We start from the raw sequence: 14,931 nt of genomic DNA, 5'->3' as shown, positions 1-14,931 counted from the left end.
GCTCTCAGATATTTAAAAGATGTGACTATCAAGCAGTACACTACTAATGCTGCATCTGAATGTTACAGATTTGTTTTTCCTACTCGTTTGCATTACTTACATTACCCCACATTTAGAACATGTTGCCAATCATCACATCAACTAGAAATTTTGTCTAAGTCATCTTGTATCTTGCTACAGTCACTCAACTTCAACACCTAACCGTACAACACAGCATCATCAGCAAACAATCACAGATTGCTGCCCACCCCATCCCGCCAAATCATTTACGTATATAGAGAACAGCAGCAGTCATATCATACTTCCCTGTGGCACTCCTGATGACACCCTTGTCTCCAATGAACACTTGCCATTGAGGACAGCGTACTGGGTTCTATAATTTAAGAAGTCTTCGAGTCACTCGCAGAATTTATTCCACATGTTCATACCCTTGTTAACACCCTGCAATGCAATGCCGCTCTAATGCTTTCCAGAAACATAGAAATATGTAATCTGAGATTAAAACCTTTTCAAATTTATATAGTTATTTAACAGTAGTTATGGGATCTAAACTGAAACTTCTGCACAGGTCTTCAACTTTACAGATGTCTTCAAAATACTTACCATCAATGGAACTTAAATTTTTCCCCCACGTTTAGCTGCACTAGAAACATGTGTGGTTAAGTCCTTAATGGTGTAATACTCAAAAAGACACAAAGGAAAAATTATTACATCTCTAGATACGTTAAGAGTCATCTCTCTTTCATACAGATATTTATGTCACAAATTACATAAATCACTTCACAACATGTACAATCCACTGTCTGCCAGTGATGACACAATGTAATACACATAAAAAACACCTTAGTGCCACAATTAATTTGCAGAGTGACAACTAAATGTTTCAGCACATATCTTCGAGAATGCACACACAATCATGTTATTAAAGTATCATCTAAATCTTCTTCCTTCCCTTCAGGCTGATTGGCAACCTTGCGCAGTACTTTGCTGATGACATCACTGAGTGACTCACGGGCACCAACATCCAGAAGATTCAGGCAACGCTGAAAGTTAAGTGTTGCAATAAAGATTCAATTTAATTTCTTTATGAAAATATATCATACTATGAAGAAGAAAATCATAAAGTGTTTTGACAATAATTACAAAGATACTGGTGTTATCTTTAGCTATACAAAGGCCATTACAGACTTCCTTTGATTTTCCAAATGTGTATTCAATAAGGAAGTTCTCCATTTCAGATGGCCCTTTCTCCATAAAAGCATAAAAATGGAACAGAGTACAGGCAGTGAGTAACTTAACTAGTTGATATTCTGAAAAATGTATATTTAAAGTTTCACCTCATTACAAAAGCATAATTATACAATACACTATAGCCAATGTAATGGAGCACAGTATACACAATTCCATGAAAAACCATAAAAAATACTATACAGCATTCATCATAGGAATAAACCTGATGTTAACATTATATCATGTATCATCCTGTGTTTGCTGGAATATCATTGGATTTCATTTCACATGGAGCAGTCAGCCAAGCTGTTGTAAGTACAGTCAAGTATGATAATAAGGATACATTTTATGCTGATCATTATGTGCACATCAAAACAGGGATAATGTGGGATAACAGGTTTACTAGCAAATTTAACTTTGACAGCAGTGGCCACCCAGCTGATCCAACTAACCTGCAGTGACGTGAAGAGTTCCGATTAATTTGTAAAAAGAGAGGAGTAGAGAAACAATATAGCTTTTGATGTCATTAATTTTTAAATGGAATGAAATAATATACGGCAAAACTTTGGCAACATACTTCGTAGGGGATCAGACGGGAAACATAACACGCTCTCATTCTTAGCTAATTTAGTACTGTAGACAAAAACAAGAGTGATAAAAAATCGTCAGAATTAGATGGCAAACTCACCCATACACACCCACACAAACACAACACACACACACACACACACACACACCTGTAGTCTCCGGCAACTGAGGCCACACTGTGAGCAGCAGCACCAGTGCACAATGGGAATGGTGACTGGGTGGGGGTAGGGAGGAGGCTGGGGCGGGGAGAGGGAGAGATAGTAGGGTAGGTGTGCTGGACAGTGACATGCTGTTGGGGAGCACGGAGGGATGAGGTGGAAAGAGGGTAGCGCAAACAGTTAGACAGAGGGAGTGGAGAGGTGGGGAGGGGATAGTGGAAAAGGAGAGAAGTAAAAAGGCTGGGTGCCATGGAGGAATGAGGGCTGTGTAGTGCTGGAATGGGAACAGAGAAGGCACTGGATGGGGGTGGACAATGTCTAACAAAGGTTGAAGCCTCCTCCTCACCCACACCCAGTCGCCACTCCCATCATGCACCAGTGAAGGTGCTCACAGTGTGGCCTCAGTTGGCCGAGAGTGCAGTCGTGTGTGTGAGTTGGGTTTGCACGAGTGTGTATGTCTGTGTTTGCCGTCTAATTCTGACAATGGCCTTAGAGGCCAAAAGCTATTATTTGAGACAGTGTTTTCGTTGTGCCTATTTGCGACTCAGCATCTCCGCTATATGGTGAGTAGCAACTTTCCTTTTCACAATATTGTCACCGTATAGTTAAATATTTGAGCCACAGAAGCTGCTGTCCATTAGCCTATAAACTCCTTCCATATCTGAATCTGAGGAATACTTTTCACTAGTGGTACTGTCACCTGCAGAATGTATGAAGCCATCCAAGCATCACATTTTCTCCTGTTATTTTATGACGTGCTGTTCTGCACCGGCAGTGTATAGGTTGTTGAAGAAAACAAATGCCCAGACTTTTTCTGGGTTTCCCTCTTAAAAATACACTTCTCACCAGGTGAAAATACATTATCTCCACGTTAACTGCAAGTATATTTCCCTTGGAGCTGTAAAACTGATTAATCCTTTGAATAGTAAAGATTTTATGCACAAGCACAGAATTTCTTGGCACCATAGAAAATGAAACCCAGAAAAAAACATGTTCGGGAAAATCTTTGACGCGCAAGAACGTGGGCGCAGCATAATTTTGAGTTATGAAAATATAACTATGAATTCCACTAAACATACCATGTTAGTTTCTGAAGCACTGAAACTAAGATTGTGATGTGCTTTTGTCAGCCAAGCATAGCTCATATCATCTTATCTCACCATAAAATGACAGCAGGTGAAAGCACATATTCAGAACATAGGACACTTGGTGTAGTCAGCCCATACTGTTAAATAGCGCAAACACACAAATAGGAAAAGTTCATGATTTACATTAATATACATATAATATATAATCTGTCTGTAAACTCAAGAGCGAGCAGCGCTTTTGGTGGGGGAAGTGGTCTATCCCGGAAGAACCCCACCACTGGCCTACAGGGCCACCCAAAATCAGTTGCCCGTTACCTGTCTAGTGGTGTATTTTTTGTTTGTGGTTTTAGGGCGCAAAACTTCTATGGTCATTAGCGCCCAGCCCGTGACGTAGAAAACAGGAAAAAAACGAAATTTAAAATCAGCAGCAATGGGAACAAAGTCATAAAATTTGAGAAACTAAAGGCAGAAGGAATGCTTAAAAATCCACTATAGAAAGGGGTTGGTTGTCCCCCAAAAAAAAGGCTTCAAATGACTGACGTCATTTCACTGTCACTAATAAACTGTAGAACGCGGTCAGCTGAGCGCGTGTCATGTGCTAAAATCGACGATAGATCAGGCGATAGCTGTAGACGGGAGCGTAACGGATTAAAATAGGGGCATTCAATTAAAAGGTGTCTGACCGTCCACGGCTGAGAGCAGTGGGGACAGAGTGGGGGAGGATCACCGCTTAAAAGATGTCGATGACTAAAAAGACAGTGCCCTATCCGGAGTCTAGCTAAAATTACCTCCTCCCGACGACACGTTCGGGAGGAAGAGGTCCATGCGCAAGGAAGGGCTTTCACTTCCCGCAATTTATTATGGGGAAGTGTTGACCAATGCGCATGCCATAAATGAGCAACTTGGCGACATAAACCGCTCCGTAGATCGGTAAACAGAAGAGACTGAATAGCTGGCCGAGGAAGAGAGACTGCAGCCTTGGCCGCTATATCGGCCACCTCATTTCCACAGATACCAGCGTGTCCCGGGAGCCAGAGGAACGCCACTGAGACGCCCCCCAGGTGGAGCAAGCGCAGACAGTCCTGAATGCGGTGGACCAGAGGGTGCACAGGGTAAAGAGCTTGGAGACTTAGGAGAGAGCTGAGAGAATCTGAGCAGATTACGTACTGTATCCGCTGATGGCGGCGGATGTAGTGGACAGCCTGGAGAACAGCGTAAAGCTCCGCAGTATAAACCGAACACTGGTCGGGAAGCCGAAAGTGATTTGGGGTGTCGCCAACAATATAGGCACTCCCTACACCTAACGATGTTTTCGAGCCATCGGTGTAAATAAATGTGGCTTCCGTCATTTGTGCACATAGAGCAGCAAATGCCCGACGGTAAACAAGTGTAGGGGTACCATCCTTGGGAAATTGACATAGGTCTCTGAGCAAGTCGATCCGGGGACGGAGCCAAGGCGGTGCTGTACCCCAAGTTGTCAAGAAGGTTTTAGGAAAGCGGAAGGAAAGAGAATGGAGCAGTTGACGGAAGCGGACTCCCGGGGGTAGTAGGGAGGAGGAGCGGCCTGCATACCCGACATCAAGGGAGGCGTCGAAAAAAAGGTCATGGGCTGGATTAGCAGGCATGGAAGACAGATGGCTAGCATAACGACTCAGAAGGACTGCCCGCCGATTGGATAGCGGAGGTTCAGCAGTCTCAGCATAAAGGCTTTCCACAGGGCTGGTGTAAAAAGCTCCAGACACTAAACATAATACACGGTGGTGGATAGAGTCGAGACGCCGAAGAATAGACGGCCGAGCAGAGGAGTAGACTATGCTTCCATAATCCAATTTCGAGCGCACTAAGGCGCGATAGAGGCGGAGAAGGACCACTCGGTCCGCTCCCCAAGAGGTGCCATTCAGGACACGGAGGGTGTTAAGGGAATGCAGACAGCGAGCCGAAAGATAGGAAACGTGGGAGGACCAGCACAGTTTTCTGTCAAACATAAGACCCAAGAATTTAGCGGCGTCGGAAAACGGAAGGTTGACAGGACCTAGATGTAAGGAGGGCGGAAGAAACTCCTTACGTCGCCAAAAATTAACACAAACGGTCTTACTGGGTGAGAAACGGAAGCCGGTTTCGATGCTCCACGAGTGGAGGCGATCGAGACATCCTTGAAGATGTCTTTCAAGAAGGCTGGTCCGTTGAGAGCTGTAGTAGATCGCAAAATCGTCCACAAAGAGGGAGCCCGAGACATCAGGAAGGAGACAATCCATAATTGGATTTATGGCGATGGCAAACAGTACAACACTCAGCACGGAGCCCTGGGGTACCCCGTTTTCTTGGGAGAAAGTACGGGATAGAGTAGTGTTCACCCGCACCCTAAATGTGCGCTCTGCCATAAATTCGCGAAGAAAAAGGGGTAGCCGGCCTCGAAAGCCCCAAGAGAACAGTGTGCGGAGGATGCCTGTCCTCCAACAGGTATCGTATGCTCTCTCCAGATCAAAAAATATTGCTACCGTTTGGCGTTTCCGGAGGAAATTGTTCATGATATAAGTGGAGAGAGCAACAAGATGGTCAACGGCCGACGATGTTGTCGGAATCCGCATTGGGCTGGTGTTAAAAGACTGCGGGATTCCAGCCACCAAGCTAAACGGTAATTCACCATACGCTCCAAAACCTTACAGACACTACTCGTGAGAGAAATGGGGCGATAGCTAGAGGGGAGATGTTTGTCCTTTCCAGGTTTCGGAACGGGAACGACAATAGCTTCCCGCCATCGCCTGGGAAAGGTACTGTCGGTCCAAATTCGATTATAAGGGCGAAGGAGGTAGCGCAGGCTATGGGTTGATAAATGCAGCAACATTTCGACATGGATACCATTCGGTCCTGGGGCGGAGAAGCGAGAAGAAGAGAGTGCATGTTGGAGTTCGCGCATGGAGAAAACAGTATTGTAGCTTTCGCGATTTTGAGAGGAGAAAGCAAGATGTCGCACTTCCGCTGCACGTTTCTTCGGGAGAAACGCTGGCGGGTAATTTGAAGAGCTCGAAATCTCAGCAAAGTGCTGACCCAATGAGTTAGATATTGCGACGGGGTCCACTAAGGTATCATGCGCGACAGTGAGCCCAGAGACCGGGGAGAAACTAGGCGCGCCTGAGAACCGTCGAAGCCGACTCCAAACTTCCGAGGAGGGAGTGAAGGTGTTAAATGAGCTAATAAAGAATTGCCAGCTTGCCTTCTTGCTATCGCGGATGACGCGACGGCATCGCGCACGGAGCTGCTTATATCGGATACAGTTGGCCAAAGTTGGATGGTGACGGAAAATGCGAAGAGCACGTCGCCGCTCACGTATTGCGTCCCGGCATGCCTCGTTCCACCAAGGAACTGGGGGGCGCCGGGGCAATTCGGAGGTGCGTGGTATTGAACGTTCCGCAGCTGTGAGAATAACGTCGGTAAAATGTGTGACCTCATCGTCGACGCTGGGAAAGCGACGGTCATCGAATGTCGCTAGAGACGAAAAAAGTGTCCAATCGGCTTGGGCAAACTTCCAGCGTCGCGAGCGCGTATATGGCAGTTGAGACTGCAGTCGAAGAACACATGGAAAGTGGTCACTCGAGTGTGTATCATCAAGGGCGAACCATTCGAAGCGCCGAGCTAGGGGAACAGTACCGACCGCAAGGTCCAAATGAGATAAATTTGCCGTGGAGGCAGACAAAAATGTGGGGACCCCAGTGTTGAGGCAGACTAAATCCGCTTGGTGGAAGACGTCTAGCAATAGTGAGCCACGTGGACAAGGATGTGGAGATCCCCAAAGCGGGTGGTGGGCATTGAAGTCCCCAACCAGCAAATAGGGGGGTGGAAGCTGATCAAGAAGATGAAGGAGATCAGCTCGTGCCATTGGTGTAGACGATGGAATGTATACCGTACATAGAGAGAACGTGTATCCAGAAAGGGAAAGACGGACGGCGACAGCTTGGAAGGAACTGTTTAAGGGGATTGGGTGATAATGGAGAGTAGCATGGAGCAGAATCATGAGTCCTCCATGGGCTGGAGTGCCTTCAACAGATGGGAGGTCATATCGGATGGACTGAAAATGAGGGAGAACAAAGCGGTCATGGGGACGCAGCTTTGTTTCCTGAAGACAGAAGATGACCGGCGAGTAGGATCGTAAGAGGATCGACAATTCATCCCGATTGGCGCGAATGCCGCGGATATTCCAGTGGATAATGGACATAGGGTGAACAGAAAATGGAGAAACGTGACCAAGGGTGCTGTCAACTCAACGACTGCTCAGAGCTTGCGACCGACAGCATGGAATGGCATTCAGTCGAAGGCAGAAGATCCTGATCCATAGGTTGGTCAGGAGCAGCTCCTGCCACCAACGATCGGCCAGTTGACCGGCCACCAGCAGTGCGCCTCGGCGACACAGAAGATGGCCGAGGGCGATTTCCGCCAGGTGGTGCTGTAGTTGGGACACGCCTTGGCGGAGAAGGAGAGGAACTGTGTTTCTTCGTAGCCTTCTTGGAGGTATGATGTTTAGATGAAGGAGGAACCGATGGTGGTGAAGTTGCGGTATGTAAAAACTCTTCACGAGAATGCTCTTTTTTCGAAGACTTGGCGTCTGAGTTCTGGGCTCGAGATTTAGCAGAACCCGACGAGGGGTGAGCCATAGAGTGGGCAGGCGAAAGTGGTGAGGTTGAACGGGCGATCTTTGCGCTGGCCGATCTGACGACCGTGGTACTAAATGTGAGGTCGCAAGTCTGCGTGGCCGCCTCCTTTGTTGGCCGAGGAGAAGCAAGGACAGTGCTGTATTTTCCTTTCTGAGGCACAGTGGGCTGTCGACTGGCGAGTAACTTTCGAGCAGCAAAGGTCGACACCTTTTCCTTCACTCTTATTTCCTGGATGAGCTTTTCATCCTTAAAAACGGGGCAATCTCGAGAGGAAGCAGCGTGGTCACCCATACAGTTGATGCAGTGAGGGGATGGAGGTGGACAAGCACCCTCATGGGCATCCTTGCCACACGTAACACATTTGGCCGGATTGGAACAGGACTGGCTGGTGTGATTGAACCGCTGACATCGATAGCAACGCGTAGGGTTTGGGACATAAGGGCGAACGGAAATTATCTCATAGCCTGCTTTGATTTTTAATGGGAGTTGAACTTTGTCAAATGTCAAGAAGACAGTGCGGGTTGGAATGATGTTCGAGTCAACCCTTTTCATAACCCGATGAACAGCGGTGACGCCCTGGTCAGACAGGTAGTGCTGAATTTCTTCGTCAGACAATCCATCGAGGGAGCGTGTATAAACGACTCCACGCGAGGAATTTAAGGTACGGTGCGGTTCCACCCGGACAGGGAAGGTGTGGAGCAGAGAAGTACGCAGCAATTTTTGAGCCTGGAGGGCACTGTGTGTTTCTAACAACAGGGTGCCATTCCGTAATCTGGAACAAGACTTTACAGGACCCGCAATTGCGTCGACACCTTTCTGAATAATGAAAGGGTTGACCGTGGAAAAGTCGTGACCTTCGTCAGACCGAGAAACAACAAGGAACTGTGGCAACGATGGAAGAACCGTCTGTGGCTGAGACTCAGTGAACTTACGTTTGTGAGCAGACATAGTGGAAGGTGAGGAAACCATTGCGGAAGAATCCCCCATGATTACCGGCGTCTCCGATGGCGCGCTCCTCCCTTGTGGGGGCCCTCACCGAGGGCACACCCGCCTTAGGTGATTGTTCACACCTCAGGTCACACCTCCCGACAAACGGACGGAGGGACCAATCGGCATTTTCGGAAGGTATCAGCTCGGGTAATCACCCCTCCCTAGGCCTGGCCGTTACCAGGGGGTACGTACGTGTCCTACCTGTCTACCCGGGGCGGGGAATTACGCGTTACCCCGTCACCGGCTACGCATGGAAGTGCGTGGGTCGGCCTTCAGACACGCACAGGGAGGAAAAAAGAGAAAGGGAAAGGAAAGAAAAGGGGGTCTCAAACGCCGCAGCGGAGAAAAGGGCAAGGAGAAGAGGGAAGGAAAAGAGAAGGACAGAGGAAGGACGAGGACTTGCAAGTGTAAAAGCAAGGAATTTGGAACAGTTTCGAGCGTCCGTCTCCGGACGTAGGCACAAACCATACTCCCAGAGGGGGAGAAAGGGAAGGAAAGAGACAGAGGTGAGGGGGGGGGGGGGGGGGCGAAGATGGGGGACGGGGAGGGATGCGGAAAGGGAAGGGAAGGTATGCAGCCCGGAAAGGAAGGAGGGCCACATTAGCTCGGGGTCCCGTGCTCGCTACGCACGTGTCCACAAAAGAGTTGTGGACCCCCTGGGGGAGTCTAGTGGTGTAGTTCGGCTTGCAGTGATATACGTCATTTCTGTTTGTGGGATCTTAGTTGCCAGTGTCAGTCAGTTGACTTTATGTACTCACTGATGTACTTCAGTATCCGGAAGTGATGGATAATCACCCTGCATTGCAAGAAAATGTGCAGAATACGAAGAAGAGGAGATATTTGTGGAGTAATGAGCGTTTGATCGTCTCTAACGTTATTACAGCGTGTGTTAAGGAGGCGACACAAAAAGAACTGTTGGCTAATATTACCAGTCCCAATCAAAGGGCTGCAGTTTATGCAAACGTCAGCCTCACTACAATAGGACGCTTAAGGAAGGAACGCAAAAACAAGCCGCACGGTTTACAGGAATCGACGAGAAGGAAAAGAAATAACTTAGGGAGGAAACCCGTCTTATAGACAGTTTCACAAAATCGGTCATTCGACAAACACTGGAGGACTTTTACATAAACCAAAAGATAGTGCCCACATTACGAAAATTACTTACTGACGTGAAACAAAAAATACACTTTCCTTGGCAGAAAGATGTTTTACACAAGACACTGCATGAAATAGGATTTACCTGGAAAAGATTTGTAAGAAAACAAAGATTCTGGTAGAAAGAACAGATATAATTGACTGGCGATGTAAGTTCTTGATCCAAGTGAGGAAATTAGGGGAGCTAGGCAGAAAATTCTTTAATATCGATGAAACTTGGGTGGACAACAACATTACTTACAGAAAATGTTGGCAGGGCCCTGGCATTGATGGCATTATGGACAATGTTAGCGAAAGCAGTAGGATTATAGTGGTCAATATCGGATCAAAAGATGGGTTCTTACCCAAGGCACAGTTGATTTATAAAGTGGGATGTGCAACAGGAGACTACCATGGGCAAATGAACTCCAAAAATTTTTCTAATTGGATATCGAATAAAGTAATTCCAAATCTGCCACCGAACTGTGTTATTGTTATGCACAACGCTTCATATCACAACAAGGAGCACAAAATAAGCTCCAACTAGGTCCTCAAATAAAATCGAAATGATTTAATGGTTATTAAAAAATAAGGTGGAAGCTGATTTAACAATGAGAAAAACAAAATTATTTGATTTAATTAAACAACACAAGCCGGAAGACAAAGTACTTGAAATTAATAAAATACTTGAAGCTCATGGACACACTGTGCTGCGACTTCCACCATACAACTGTGACTTAAATCCAACTGAAATGGCATGGGCAAAGCTCACGAATTTCATTAGAGGAAGAAATATTCTTGGAGATATTTGTGTGACAAAGTTGATGCAGTTGGTGAAAGAAGGTATGTAGCCATTTTCTGAGCTTCCATTTTTTATTCCGAACTAAATTTTGCAGTAACCGAAAGAAAGCGTATGAAAACACTTGTCCCAATTGTTAAAGGTTTTGAAACGATAACTCTAGATGGCTGGAGTGCATACTGCCTCCATGTGGAGAACTTGAAAGAGAGTACTGGGTTAAGGATGGGGTTATTGAAGACATAATGGATGCCATAGTTATTAATTTAGAAAGTGACGAAGACAAGGACAACGACAATGGCGTTAATGACAGTGACAATGTTGATGATGACCTCTAAAATACGATGTATGTAAACAGGCAATATGAATATAATAGAGGGAAACATTCCATGTGGGAAAAATATATCTAAAAACAAATATGATGTGACTTACCAAACAAAAGTGCTGGCAGGTCGATAGACACACAAACAAACACAAACATACACACAAAATTCAAGCTTTCACAACCAACGGTTACTTCATCAGGAAAGAGGGAAGGAGAGGGAAAGACGAAAGGATGTGGGTTTTAAGGGAGAGGGTAAGGAGTCATTCCAATCCCATGAGCGGAAAGACTTACCTTAGGGGGGAAAAAGGACAGCTATACACTCGCACACACACACACATATCCATCCGCACATACACAGACACAAGCAGACATTTGCCTAGAACCTTAGGCCCCCTACAAAACCTTTCACCTGACTCCATCAACCTCCTGACCCCACCGACACCCCGCACCCCCACCTTCTACCTTCTTCCTAAAATTCACAAACCCAATCATCTCGGCCACCCCATTGTAGCTGGTTACCAAGCCCCCACAGAACGTATCTCTGGCTACGTAGATCAACACCTTCAACCCATTACATGCAGTCTCCCATCCTTCATCAAAGACACCAACCACTTTCTTGAATGCCTGGAATCCTTACCCAATCCGTTACCCCTAGAAACCATCCTTGTAACCATTGATGCCACTTCCCTATACACAAATATTCCGCATGTCCAGGGCCTCGCTGCGTTGGGGCACTTCCTTTCACGCCAATCGCCTGCCACCCTACCTAAAACCTCTTTCCTTATTACCTTAGCCAGCTTCATCCTGACCCACAACTTCTTCACTTTCCAAGGCCAGACATACCAACAACTAAATGGAACAGCCTTGGGTACCAGGATGGCCCCTCGTACGCCAACCTATTTATGGGCCACTTAGAGGAAGCCTTCTTGGTTACCCAAGCCTGACAACCCAAAGTTTGGTACAGATTTATTGATGACATCTTAATGATCTGGACTCACAGTGAAGAAGAACTCTAGAATTTCCTCTCCAACCTCAACTCTTCTGGTTCCATCAGATTCACCTGATCCTACTCCAAATCCCATGCCACTTTCCTTGATGTTGACCTCCACCTGTCCAATGGCCAGCTTCACAAGTCCGTCCACATCAAACCCACCAACAAAAAACAGTACCTCCATTATGACAGCTGCCACCCATTCCACATCAAACGGCCCCTTCCCTACAGCCTAGGTCTTCGTGGCAAACGAATCTGCTCCAGTCCGGAAGCCCTGAACCATTACACCAACAACCTGAAAACAGCTTTCGCATCCCGCAACTTCCCTCCCGACCCGGTACAGAAGCAAATAACCAGAGCCACTTCCTCATCCCCTCAAACCAAGAACGTCCCACAGAACCACCCCAGAAGTGCCCCACTTATGACAGGATACTTTCCGGGACTGGATCAGACTCTGAATGTGGCTCTCCAGCAGGGGTACGACTTCCTCAAATCCTGCCCTGAAATGAGATCCATCCTTCATGAAATCCTCCCCACTCCACTAAGAGTGTCTTTCCGCCGTCCTCCTAACCTTCGTAACCTCTTAGTTCATCCCTATGAAATTCCCAAACCACCTTCCCTACCCTCTGCCTCCTACCCTTGTAACTGCCCCCGGTGTAAAACCTATCCTATGCACCCTCCCACCACCACCTACTCCACTCCTGTAACCCGGAAGGTGTACATGATCAAAGGCAGAGCCACATGTGAAAGCACCCACGTGATTTACCAACTGACCTGCCTACACTGTGAAGCTTTCTATGTGGGAATGACCAGCAACAAACTGTCCATTCGCATGAATGGACACAGGCAGACAGTGTTTGTTGATATGCCTTGGTGCATGGCCAGCACATCTCGGCACAGTGTTACACCGTCCGGGTTATCTGGATACTTCCCACTAACACCAACATGTCAGAACTCCGGAGATGGGAACTTGCCCTTCAGTATATCCTATCTTCTCGTTACCCGCCAGGCCTCAACCTCTGCTAATTTCAAGTTGTCGCCGCTCATACCTCACCTGTCATTCAGCAACATCTTTGCCTATGTACTTCCGCCTCGACCGACATCTCAGCCCAAACTCTTTGCCTTTACAAATGTCTGCTTGTGTCTGTTTATGTGCGGATGGATATGTGTGTGTATGCGAGTATATACCTGTCCTTTTTTCCCCCCAAGGTAAGTCTTTCCGCTCCTGGGATTGGAATGACTCCTTACCCTCTCCCTTAAAACCCACATCCTTTCGTCTTTCCCTCTCCTTCCCTCTTTCCTGATGAAGCAACCGTTGGTTGCGAAAGCCAGAATTTTGTGTGTATGTTTGTGTTTCTATCAACCTGCCAGATCTTTCGTTTGGTAAGTCACATCATCTTTGTTTTTAGATATATTTTTCCCATGTGGAATGTTTCCCTCTACTATATAAGGAAGGGTATACACTAGCACACACACACATATCCATCCGCACATACACAGACACAAGCAGACATTTGCTTGTGTCTGTGTATGTGCAGATGGATATGTGTGTGTGTGTGTGTGTGTGTGTGCGCTAGTGTATACCTGTCCTTTTTTCCCCCTAAGGTAAGTCTATCCACTCCCGGGATTGGAATGACTCCTTACCCTCTCCCTTAAAACCCACATCCTTTCATCTTTCCCTCTTTCCCGATGAAGCAACCATTGGTTGCGAAAGCTTAAATTTTGTGTGTATGTTTGTGTGTATGTTTGTGTGTCTATCGACCTGCCAGCGCTTTTGTTCGGTAAGTCACCTCATCTTTGTTTTTATATATAATTTTTCCCACGTGGAAAGTTTCCTTACACACACACACACACACACACACACACACACACACACACACTCCTGGAAATTGAAATAAGAACACCGTGAATTCAATGTCCCAAGAAGGGGAAACTTTATTGACACATTCCTGGGGTCAGATACATCACATGATCACACTGACAGAACCACAGGCACATAGACACAGGCAACAGAGCATGCACAATGTCAGCACTAGTACAGTGTATATCCACCTTTCGCAGCAATGCAGGCTGCTATTCTCCCATGGAGATGATCGTAGAGATGCTGGATGTAGTCCTGTGGAACGGCTTGCCATGCCATTTCCACCTGGCGCCTCAGTTGGACCAGCGTTCGTGCTGGACGTGCAGACCGCGTGAGACGACGCTTCATCCAGTCCCAAACATGCTCAATGGGGGACAGATCCGGAGATCTTGCTGGCCAGGGTAGTTGACTTACACCTTCTAGAGCACGTTGGGTGGCACGGGATACATGCGGACGTGCATTGTCCTGTTGGAACAGCAAGTTCCCTTGCCGGTCTAGGAATGGTAGAACGATGGGTTCGATGACGGTTTGGATGTACCGTGCACTATTCAGTGTCCCCTCGACGATCACCAGTGGTGTACGGCCAGTGTAGGAGATCGCTCCCCACACCATGATGCCGGGTGTTGGCCCTGTGTGCCTCGGTCGTATGCAGTCCTGATTGTGGCGCTCACCTGCACGGCGCCAAACACGCATACGACCATCATTGGCACCAAGGCAGAAGCGACTCTCATCGCTGAAGACGACACGTCTCCATTCATCCCTCCATTCACGCCTGTCGCGACACCAGTGGAGGCGGGCTGCACGATGTTGGGGCGTGAGCGGAAGACGGCCTAACGGAGTGCGGGAACGTAGCCCAGCTTCATGGAGACGGTTGCGAATGGTCCTCGCCGATACCCCAGGAGCAACAGTGTCCCTAATTTGCTGGAAAGTGGCGGTGCGGTCCCCTACGGCACTGCGTAGGATCCTACGGTCTTGGCGTGCATCCGTGCGTCGCTGCGGTCCGGTCCCAGGTCGACGGGCACGAGCAACTTCCGCCGACCACTGGCGACAACGTCGATGTACTGTGGAGACCTCACGCCCCACGTGTTAAGCAATTCGGCGGAACGTCCACCCGGCCTCCC

At 47.4% G+C, this 14,931-nt stretch overlaps 1 protein-coding gene across 1 annotated transcript in view; it reads right to left on the bottom strand.

Moving 5' to 3' along the window:
* Window positions 1-720: 720 nt before the first annotated feature.
* The window catches only part of LOC124615378 (eIF-2-alpha kinase activator GCN1), a 283,362-nt gene continuing 269,151 nt past the window's right edge, over window positions 721-14,931 (bottom strand). The window contains exon 41 of the mRNA XM_047143206.1: window positions 721-1,043. Within this exon, the coding sequence (XP_046999162.1) occupies window positions 915-1,043 (129 nt within the window). The 3' untranslated portion in view covers window positions 721-914. The remainder of the gene's footprint in view (window positions 1,044-14,931) is intronic.

This window comes from Schistocerca americana, chromosome 1, assembly GCF_021461395.2.
Source record: "Schistocerca americana isolate TAMUIC-IGC-003095 chromosome 1, iqSchAmer2.1, whole genome shotgun sequence".
Lineage (NCBI taxonomy): Eukaryota > Metazoa > Arthropoda > Insecta > Orthoptera > Acrididae > Schistocerca > Schistocerca americana.
This window is presented reverse-complemented; position numbering and strand designations above follow the sequence as displayed.